Source organism: Colobus angolensis, unplaced genomic scaffold, assembly GCF_000951035.1.
Source record: "Colobus angolensis palliatus isolate OR3802 unplaced genomic scaffold, Cang.pa_1.0 Scaffold3, whole genome shotgun sequence".
Lineage (NCBI taxonomy): Eukaryota > Metazoa > Chordata > Mammalia > Primates > Cercopithecidae > Colobus > Colobus angolensis.
In genome coordinates, this window is record NW_012116265.1 from 16394149 (window position 1) to 16405097 (window position 10949).

At 41.4% G+C, this 10949-nt stretch overlaps 1 protein-coding gene across 4 annotated transcripts in view; it reads left to right on the top strand.

The window, feature by feature from the left end:
- Nucleotides 1-10949, top strand: part of VIPAS39 (VPS33B interacting protein, apical-basolateral polarity regulator, spe-39 homolog) — a 32155-nt gene that overhangs the window by 13340 nt on the left and 7866 nt on the right. For all 4 annotated transcript variants that reach the window (XM_011949492.1, XM_011949494.1, XM_011949493.1 and 1 more), the window contains 9 exons: nucleotides 295-387; nucleotides 1509-1542; nucleotides 2002-2104; nucleotides 3570-3597; nucleotides 6792-6865; nucleotides 8759-8834; nucleotides 9322-9456; nucleotides 10352-10393; nucleotides 10722-10811. In XM_011949492.1, the coding sequence (XP_011804882.1) occupies nucleotides 295-387; nucleotides 1509-1542; nucleotides 2002-2104; nucleotides 3570-3597; nucleotides 6792-6865; nucleotides 8759-8834; nucleotides 9322-9456; nucleotides 10352-10393; nucleotides 10722-10811 (675 nt within the window). The remainder of the gene's footprint in view (nucleotides 1-294; nucleotides 388-1508; nucleotides 1543-2001; nucleotides 2105-3569; nucleotides 3598-6791; nucleotides 6866-8758; nucleotides 8835-9321; nucleotides 9457-10351; nucleotides 10394-10721; nucleotides 10812-10949) is intronic.

The window sequence follows — 10949 nt, forward strand, 5'->3', positions numbered from 1 at the left end:
ACATTCTACTGTATGCAAATTATGATGTAAGGGTTCTTAAAAAAGAACAAGTGATTTCTGTTGACTTTATCAAGACTTCAGGACATTAGCTTCTTGTAGGGCAGCAGGCTGAACTAGAACTAGAGAGGGTGGTGGGAACCTACTGTTTTATAAGTTCTGGGGACCCTAGTGTAAAAATAAAGAGAGTCTCCTTGGGGACATTTTGTTTCATTATTGCTCATTCTTTAGTATCCAGCAACAAAGGAATAAAGAAAACTGTCTTCTTTTGTACTAATTCTAGTGTTATTCTGCCAGGTCTGCTCACTAGAGAGATTCCGCTCCTTACAGGACAAACTACAGCTCCTAGAAGAGGCAGTAAGCATGCATGATGGAAACGTCATTACGGCCGTGAGTTGTCAAATTTGTTGTTGTTTGTTTAATTATTGTTTTCACTAGTTTCTGAAAATCTAATCAAACAGACTAACATTTTGTGTTAAATGTTAAGTAAAGATCCTGGATTCCCCTTGGAGGTGTAGGATTCTAAGTAATCTGTGCTTTAAGAGCTTAGCTGGTGCCACATGTACTAAGCGTGGAACCCTGTTGGTTTTTTTGTTTGTTTGTTTTGTTTTGTTTTTGGAGACAGGGTCTTGCTCTGTCACCCAGGTTGAAGTGCAGTGGTGTGATCATGGCTAACTGTAGCCTTGACCTTCTGAGCTCAAGTGATCCTCTTATCTCAGCTCCCTGAGTAGCTGGGACCACAGGTGCATACCACCATGCCTGGCTAGTTTGTTTTTTTTGTTTTTGTTTTTGAGATGGAGTCTCACTCTGTCACCCAGGCTAGTGTGCAGTGGCACAATCTCAGCTCACTGTGCGATACTCCTGCCTCAGCCTCCCGAGTAGCTGGGATTACAGGCGTGGGCCACCACACCAGGCTAATTTTTGTATTTTTAGTAGATACGGGGTTTCACCACGTTGGCTGGGCTGGTCTCAAACTCCTGGCCTCAGGTGATCCATCAGCCTTGGCCTCCCAAAGAGCTGGGATTACAGGTGTGAGCCACTGTGCTTGGCCTTGCCTGGCTAGTTTTTAAATGTTTTTCTAGAGACAGGGTCTCGCTATGTTGCCCAAGCTGATCTCACACTCCTGGGCTCAAGTAGTCTCTCTGCCTCAGCCTCCCGGAGTGTTGGAATTATGGGCATGAGTCACCATGCCCAGCCTGTGTGAAACCCTTGATTGTAACCAAGACACAGAAGGTTGGCTACCCTGTGTTATATGAAACAATCTCAGGGAGGAGAGGTGTGAGCATATCCTCTTTCAGAGGGAGGTGTCTCTCAGCAGCATGGGCACGGGCATGTGGTCTCCCAAGACACAGCTCAGTTCCAGATATCCATTGGCTTTCCTTCCATCACGTACAGAGCTAGTGACTGTACCTGCAGAGATTGCTAATGAGTTGCTGGCCCCGTGTCTGTAGTGCTCAGGGCATGACTCTGTGTTGGAAAGTTTGCACAGTCTTTGTTCTTTTCTTCTGTAGGTTCTGATTTTCCTGAAGAGGACACTGAGCAAAGGTGAGAATGGCTTGCAGGAAATCTTCAGTCAGCAAGGTGTCTGCCACATTCGAGGGGAGAATGCCATGTACCTTTCATACCAGAATTCATTAGTCAAGTCCATTTCAGAGGCAACTGGGGTGGCCTGAGACTTCAGTGCACACATCACATCTCTGAGGGCATCCGTTAGGGTGTAACCACAGAGCCCCCTCAGATGGCTGTGTTGGTTTGAAGAAGTCAGAATCCATGCTAAGTGCCTGCTGTTTGGGTTGCTGTGAAATGAAAAGCTGACTCAATGGCTATGAGCTGCCCAAGACCATAGAGTGTGTTGATGGTGAATTAAGACATAGGGGTAAACCATTCTTAGCTTTTGTTAGGCTTTGATGAGATATTGTTTGGAATGTGTGAGTAGGGAGACCAATTTCACACTTGACTAATAAGCTTTAATCTTTCTCAACCTAAATCCGGACTGTCTGACAGAGATCCTCTTCCGAGAGCTGGAGGTGCGACAGGTTGCCCTGAGACATCTTATTCACTTCCTTAAGGAAATAGGGGATCAAAAGCTGCTTTTAGACCTCTTCAGGTAAGAACCGATCGTCTGGTCTATAAAGTTGAGTAAGTACTTGTTTCAAAGCACTCTGAGGGATACAAAGGAACAGAAGACACCAACTGCCTGACAAGCTATTGAAGTGTGAGGAGATAACTAGCAGTACAGCACAGCTTGTGATAAGGTGCAAGCTGGTTAAGAACCAGGCTTTGGAGTCACACGCACTTGGGTTGAATGTTATTACAGATCTCCCACATCATTCATAGAGTGACCTTGGCCAAGTTACCAGCCCTCTTCGTGAGGTTTTCACATCTCTCACATGGAGATGATCACACCTACCCACAGGGTTATTATGAAGATGAAGGGGTAGTGTGTGAGCCAGCACTTAGCCTAATACCTAGTTTGTAGTATTAATATTCATTAAGTGTTTTATTAAAAAAGACATAGAATAAAGGTATCTTTTATTACTTGATTTCTAAGTGATACCAGTGGGAAGTACAGTAGAAGAAAAGAAGGAAATATTTTCAGTCAGGATACCCAAGTAAAGCCTCATGGAAGTGATTAGATTTGCATGGGCCTATAAAACTAGGTAGGATTCTGATTGGTGAGAGAAAGGCATGTCTGCTGGCAGTAAAGAGGTCTGAGGTCTTTTATCATGTTTTTCTTCCCTCTAATTCCAGTCAGTGGGGACTATTTCCCACCTTTGGATTAAAATATGTGCACATAATGTCCTTTCTTCAGTGTCAGGGAAATGGTTAGAACCTCTGTTTAGACTGACATATGGCCCAAGGTGACTCTGATTACCCAGTGACTCCAGCACAGCAATGAGCTCCCCAGAAGACTGAGGTGGGGAAAAGCAGTTACCTGGTTAGGGTCAAGATTACAGGTGTTAGCCAGAAATTTGCAAAAGAAGACATGGTCACGGAGGCTGGCTGCTTCCTCCCTTCCTCCTTCCCTCCCTTCCCCTATCCCAACGAACAAGGCTTTATCAGGCATCACCTCCAAGCCAAAATGGTAATGTTAGTTATGGTGGTTTATTCAGAGTAAAGAAGAATCAGAAGACAAAAGTCCTGGTGCTCCAAGGTTTTACCTAAGCCTTTGCGGGAGACAAAACACATTGTACTCTGTCCATGAAAACAGTAAAGAACAATATAGAAAATATGTTTTCAAGATTGTATGGACAGAGAATAGTGCTTTAATCTTAGGGAAAAAAAAAAAAAAACAGCAACCAAGTTTTCTGTGGGCCCGAGTAGGTGGCTCTGAGCTTCCCTGTCAGACCTGTTAACAAAGTTATTAGTTCCTTGCAATACCTTCTTGTCCTTGCTTTTTGATCAGCCAGAGAGACCAGGGAAACAATGATACCTGATCAACCATTTATCTTGTGTATAGAGGGAAATGAGTCTGAACTGTGTTTCTCCTAGAGGAGGCACTCTATTTTGTGAGGTTATACTGCCACACATCAATAGATACAAATGCCCTGCTCCCTTCTGCTTCTTCCCAGGTTCCTAGATAGAACAGAAGAGCTGGCGGTAAGTGTGGCCTTTGTTTCAGTTGGGGACCAGTTTAACAGAAATCTAGGTTGGGCACGGTGGCTCACGCCCGTAATCCCAGCATTTTGGGAGGCCAAGGTGGTCGGATCACCTGAGGCCAGGAGTTCAAGACCAGCCTGGCCAACATGGCGAAACCCTGTCTCTACTAAAAATACAAAAATCAGCCGAGTATGGTGGCTCACGCCTGTAATCTCAGCTGCTTGGGAGGCTGAGGCAGGAGAATTTCTATAACCTGGAAGGGGGAGGTTGCAGTTAGCTGAGATAATGCCATTGCACTTCAGCCTGGGTGATAGAGCGAGACTCTGTCTCAGAAAAGAAACAAACCCAGAAATCTAAGCTAAACCTCAGCCTCCAAGATCCCAGACTGATTGAGCTATCTCCTTTGATATTCCTTTGATATTGATTATATACAGAAGAGAGAGGCACCTGGAAAACCTGAAAACTTAATCTGAATGATGTATTTTTCTTTTTATATGCTCTTTTGGTTGGGCTTATGAATAAGTTTTAAAAAATAAATATATGAAAATTGGCCTGGTCAATTTGTAATTTGTTTTTCAGTTGTTTTCAGGTCCTGGTTGGTAGGAGTTTTGGGGTTTTGGCTTCTCACAAAGAAAATGTTGAAGGCTAAGAGGCTAAGAAACCAGATATAGGTCAAGAAGGAAGATAGGTCAAGTTGATGATACACCCAACATGTTTTGGCTGAGAATTCAATGGCCAAGTGTTAAGATTGAATTTTGGCAGATTTTCACAATCATAGAATTAACTCCTGGAATGTAAGAATAAATCTGAAATTTTACCAAAAACTCAATTGTATTATTAAAACTTCAGCAATTCATGTTTAAAAAAAAAAAAAAAAAACGTCACAATAAAACACAGATAAGAATTTCTAGCCAAGCATGGTGGCTTATGCCTGTAATGCCAGCACTTGGGAGGCTGAGGTGGGAGGAATACTAGAGTCCAGGAGTTGGAGACTAGCCTGGGCAACATAGTGAGATCCCATCTCTAAAAAAATTGTAAAAATCAGTAAAGCATGGTGGCACATGCCTGTAGTTCCAGCTACCTGGGAAGCTGAGATGGGAGGATTGCTTAAGTCTGGGAGGTCATGCTGGGCAAAAGAATGAGACCTTGTCTCAAAAAAAGGATTTCTCAGCACTGTTGACGGCAGGATTGCTTTTTTAGTTACTGTACAACACATTCAGTTGGCACATTAAGTATTGTTAACCTTTGAACAGCATAATTACAATATAATACTGAAAATGCTTTTCAGAAACATGGGGTTTTTTTTGTTTTTGTTTTTGTTTTGAGACAGGCTGGAGTACAGTGGTGCATGATCATGTATTTTACATATAGTTTACTGCAGACTCCCAATTCCTGGTTCAAGCCTCAGGCTCCCAAGTAGCTGAGACTACAGGTGCACATGACCACACCTGACTAATTTTTTAAAATCTTTTTGTAGAGATAGGGGTCTCGCTTTGTTTGCCAGGCTGGTCTCAAACTCCTAGCTTCAAGCTGTCCTCCCACCTTGGCCTTTCCAAAGTTTTAGGATTACAGATGTGAACCACCTCACCTGGCTCAGTAACATGTTTTCTGAAAGGAACTTGTACTTAATATTCAAAGCGTGAGACAATCTGAAAAATCCTTTTTCTTAATCAACTGAAAATGATTGCCAGCCTGTAGTAATCATTGAAAAGCTGTTTATATTTTTAAATCTCTGTAAGTTCAAAACTATAAGGATTTTTCTTCTTACAGCATTCTTATAAACTTTTTTGTTTTGAATTTGATTAGTGAGAATAAATGTGTTTTGGGTAACTCATTTTAATCTAAAACTTTATTTTCTTTATACTCATGTTTGAATTGAAGATGATTTATCATGCATGTTGTTGTATATAGATTTTGAATTTTTCAACCTTGTAAACTTTGGAAGAGGCAAAGCTGATAGTACACTTTTAGTGTATGTCCACAGAATATGAAGGTTTCCCAAGAAGAACTTTTCTTGAAAGACCTAAGGCTGAAATGGAATTGAATAACAAAAAATTAACTATACCTCTTAAAGATTACTTTCTTTAATATTAGGAATGATTGTACACCAACTATTTTATATGAAATGTTTTACAAAGATTGGATTATGATATATAATTTCTGTTATTCTGTCTTATTTATATTTTTACATTTACATTTTAATATACATTTACATTTTTATATACAGCTGTTGGCTCAATCTGTGAATATTTATGAACAGTGAGTCAGAATGACATGCCCTATTTATATTACTGATGCTAATTGTTAGATGTTGACATGATCATACTACCATTGATCATGTACATGGTCAAGGATGCCAAAAATAACACTGAAATACACATTTAGCTTTTTGACTTTTCAAAATCTAAATCTGAAGCAAAATATTCATTTTCGGTTAAATACTGAGGCTAAAGTGAAACTTAAAGGTAAAGCTCAGTACTGTATCTACTCAGTGCTTCATTATATAGATCAGCACTGGCCAATAGAACTTTCTACAATGATGGAAATATTCCATATTTGGGCTGGGCGCGGTGGCTCATGCCTGTAATCCCAGCACATTGGGAGACCAAGGTGGGGCAGGTCATCTGAGGTCAGGAGTTTGAGACCATGATGGTGAAACCATGCCTCTACTAAAAATACAAAAATTAGCCAGGCATGGTGGTGGGTGCTTGTAATCCCAGCTACTCAGGAGGCTGAGGCAGGAGAATCACTTGAACCCGGGAGGCAGAGGTTGCAATAAGCTGAGATTGTGCCATTGCACTCCAGCCTGGGCAACAAAAGCGAGACTCTGTCTCAAAAAAAAAAAAAATTTACATATTTGTGTTGTCCAATATAGTAGCCCCTGGTCACATGTAGCTATTGAGTTCTTTAAAAGTAGCTAGTGTTAACTAAGGAGTTGAATTTCTACTTTAATTAATTTAAATTTAAAGAAACAGTTGTAGCTAGAGGCTATTGTATTGTACAGTGCAGTTATAGATAAACCTACTAATGATATGTAGTCACTCTTTGCCTATCCCCCCACCCGCCCCCCATAACCATTTATACCCAGAAATGAAGAATTTGGTTTTTTTTAAAACATGGGAAGTTCAGTTATTCAGCTATCTCCCTCATCTAAGGAGACAAAATACCTCAAAGCCTTTTTCTGCTTTTTGTAGCTATCTCATTATCGAGAGCATTTGAACATTCAGGACCCTGACAAACGAAAAGAATTTCTTAAGACCTGTATTGGGTAAGTATGGGGGAGAAGTGATTTTAAGTATCAATACCTTTACCCAGAAGGAATGAAGAAAATTAAAAAGGGTGGAATGGATAGGCAGGAAGGGAAGGGCTAACAATGAATCATACCAGCATCATTCAGGGTCGCCTCATGCAGTGGTGTTCACACACTAGTCCCCAGCGGAGTTTCCACTGCTTAGTGGTAAACCGAGAAAAAAAAAAAGACAAATGTAGAGAGATTTTTTTTCCTAAAGCCAAATTTATTTAATTTGAAAGGTTATCTTTTACTGGAGGATTTTTGTCCTCACTTTTCTCCTCTTATTTGGTACCAAAATGCGTTGTACCTTTGTGACCTTAGGTAATAAAAAGATAGCAATACTTTAGGGACCTGATGCATTTTTTTTCAGTGTTACTGGTCCTTGAAACCCCAAAGTCCAAGAACCACTGATCCAGGGCAAGCTTTCATCCAGAATTTAAATTATTACAAAACCCAGCTCCACATATTCCTGTGACAGGGTGCCCGTTGCTCTTGAAACAGCTCAGTTTGTTTTTGAACAGCCTTCATTGTTGGAAAGTGCTTCCTTATGTTAAGCTGAAACTTGCTTCCCTGTATCTTTCGAGACAGATGTAGCGTCTCTCAAGTAGTCCTTGCTTCTTCAGGTTCAGCGCTCATGCTTGTTTCAACCATTCCTCATGTGATGTGATTTCCCGGCTTCAAGTTTAGAAATTTGATTATATCAGTGAAATCCATTTAATGTTACCCAAATATTGAGATATGTTATATGGCCTCTGGAAAACAAGGAGAAAAGTTAAAATAGTGAAGTAACTAGAATTTAAAGCATCTCTCTAATTTATCTCTTCTAAAAATTCACTGTGGCTAAAACTGATCTGGAATAGTGCAATTAAAACTCAGAGTTCTTCCTGGAGTGAGCAGAGTACGGGGAATAATGCAGTACTTTTTAAAAGATAGACCTGTGAACTGGGCATTTAAAATCTGACTTCTGTTCCTGGCCTTCCCCACTGACTGACCACATAACTTTTTGGCAAGACGCTGTCCCTTAGCATCTTCATGTATAACAATAATGCGGCCGGGCGTGGCGGCTCACGCCTGTAATCCCAGCACTTTGGGAGGTTGAGGTGGGTAGATCACAAGGTTAGGAGATCAAGACTATCCTGGCCAACATGGTGAAACCCCGTCTCTACTAAAAATATAAAAATTAGCGGGGCGTGGCAGCATGCGCCTGTAGTCCCAGCTACTCGGGAGGCTGAGGCAGGTGAATTGCTTGAACCCAGGAGGTGGAGATTGTAGTGAGCCAAGATCACTCCACGGCACTCCAGCCTGGGCGACACAGAGAGACTCCATCTCAAAACAAACAAAAAGCATAATGCAGTGTTGAAGATAGGACCCTTGACATTTGTCATATTTGTCAATCTATAAACATACCACCATGCCATGTAATTTAATTTACCTTTTGTACTCTGCAATAAAAAAATGGCTAACAAATCTAGGTGTCCCCTCAGTAAGTTAAGCACAAGCCACAGACATTTCACTGGAATGTGGATGATGGGCAGTTGCCTAGGCTCACTCATTAGCTTTCTGACTGGTTCACCAAATATTCCAGCTCCCAAAATGAGAAGATCCTACTTCATTTATCAGCAAAATTATGCGTGACTATAAGTATTTTGTGGACTTTCAGGATCCCTCTTGAATTGGCAAAACCTTTAATATGAAATTCACGCCATTCATGCTATGTCTTTCTTCCTCTAAGAGATGCTCTAAAGGTGAACTGAGATCAGACTTGTGAGGCACCATGAGCCTCTTATACTTATGCTGGTGATTTGGTTTAGTTGGGTTTGTTTCCTTTTTCGAATAGAGAAAAGTACTAACCTTCTGGCACTCTACCAGCTTGCCATTTTCAGCAGAAGATTCTGCACACATACAGGACCATTACACGCTCCTGGAACGCCAGATCATTATTGAGGTTAGACTCCTCATCTCTACATCTTCTGCGTCAGTGCCAAGGCTCAGTGCCATTCAGCAGCTAGGAGATTTCTATACTCTGCACGTGGGTCATTTCTTGTTGGTTTCTAAAAGCCTTTCATTTTCTGCCTCTACACAATAGCCCCCTTCCTCCATTGTTTTTAGGATCCTTTTTCCTCTTACCAGCTGTTAACCTGGAAGTATTTCTTCTTCATCCCAAATCTCCCATGTCATCACCACCTCTATATGTTTCCATCCAATGTGGATCCATGATCACTTTATGGATTTTAAACTACCCTGGGGATATCCTAGGCAATTTCTTTCTTTTTCTCTTCTTTGTTTTCACTCCTAGGGTGGGAAACACAACTGCTGTAGTATTAAAAGATTTTTCTCCTGCCTCTACTCCATGGACATTGTTTTTTGTTGTTGTTGTTTTTGTTTTTTTGTTTTGTTTTGTTTTGTTTTTTACTTGGCTCACTCTACCACAGGCAAATGATCGCCATCTAGAATCAGCAGGACAGACTGAGATCTTCCGAAAGCACCCCCGCAAAGCTTCCATCCTCAACATGCCACTAGTGACAACGCTTTTCTACTCCTGCTTCTATCACTACACGGAGGCTGAGGTACAGGCAAAATATGGAAGATTCCACAAAAAGAACATAGTTCATATCCAGTACTTTTATGTACTCTATTAATAATGGGTATGTATAGTTCTCAGAAATCCACCTGGAAGCTTTCCTGGCCCTCACCAGGGGTAAGAGGGTCTCATCTGGCCAGGAGGGAGAGGTTTGTAAGGTTTGTGGCTTCAAGTGAGCTGGCATGCTAGCATAGCAAGTTCTATCCCTGGTGCTGTTACCTGTAGAAGTCTCTGTTCAAAGTTCCATGATTTCAAATGGATTAGCATGGTGTGGAGAAGAGCAGCAGGGTAGCAAGTAGCTGTGGATACTTTTTTTTTTCTGAGATGGAGTTTTGCTCTGTCACTCAGGCTGGAGCACAGTGGTGTGATCTTGGCTCACTGTAACTTCCACCTCCCAGGTTCAAGCAATTCTCCTGCCTCAGCCTCCTGAGTAGCTGGGATTACAGGTGTGTGCCACTACTCCTAATTTTCTGTATTTTAGTAGAGATGGGGTTTCACCATGTTGGCCAGGCTGGTCTTGAACTCCTGACCTCAAGTGATCCGCCTGCCTCGGCCTCCCAAAGTGCTGGGATTATAGGCATGAGCCTTCTTCCAAACTTTTTCAAAGAAGTTTAGATTCCATGATAACAGGCAGACATTTTCCCCTTATTTGGATTAGCAGAAAATGGGAAAAAGCACCATACTTATTAATCCAGTTCCCGATAAGCCAGCTTGTAGTGGTATCTGATTCCCAGTGGAGCTTTTCCCTGAAATTAACTTCTATGTTTAAATGGCAACAGAGTAAGATGTAGAAAGTCTCTGTAGTGGGAGAGAAAATGAGAGCTTGGGTGGCACATGGGAAAGTCAATATCACTAAAGTTCCTTTTTCGCTTTCATCCTAGGGGACATTCAGCAGTCCCGTCAACCTGAAGAAGACATTTAAGGTAGATACAAATTGGTCAGTGTTATGAAAGGAGTGATCAGGGTAACTACATGGAGTGGATGTTGCTTTGTAACCCTGTACAGTATGTCCTTTGATATTCAAGGTTGAAGGTGGAAAGGAATGAGTTTGGGAAAGTGAGAGAAGACTGAATGCCCTATAGCAGTGGTGGGGCTTGGAAATTAAGAAGTTCTTGAACTGAGAAATGTTTTGATTTTAAGAGCAGAGTCAATATCAGGAAATATTTAATGTCTGTCTTTTCTAAAATTCTCAAGCACCCCCATTGATGTATTTCTACTTTCCCTTAATTTTTCTTGGTCTCTGCTTTCCAGATCCCAGACAAACAGTATGTGCTGACAGCCCTGGCTGCTCGTGCCAAGCTTCGAGCCTGGAATGATGTAGATGCCCTATTCACCACAAAGGTGTGTGCCCTGGAACTGTTTAGTGCTGCTGAGGCCTTGGGAGACAGAAGGGTTCTATCATGTTACAAGTTCTGCTTACTGGTGTACATTTTTCCTCCAACTTTTTATTTTCCAAAATTTCAAACCTAAAGAAAAGTT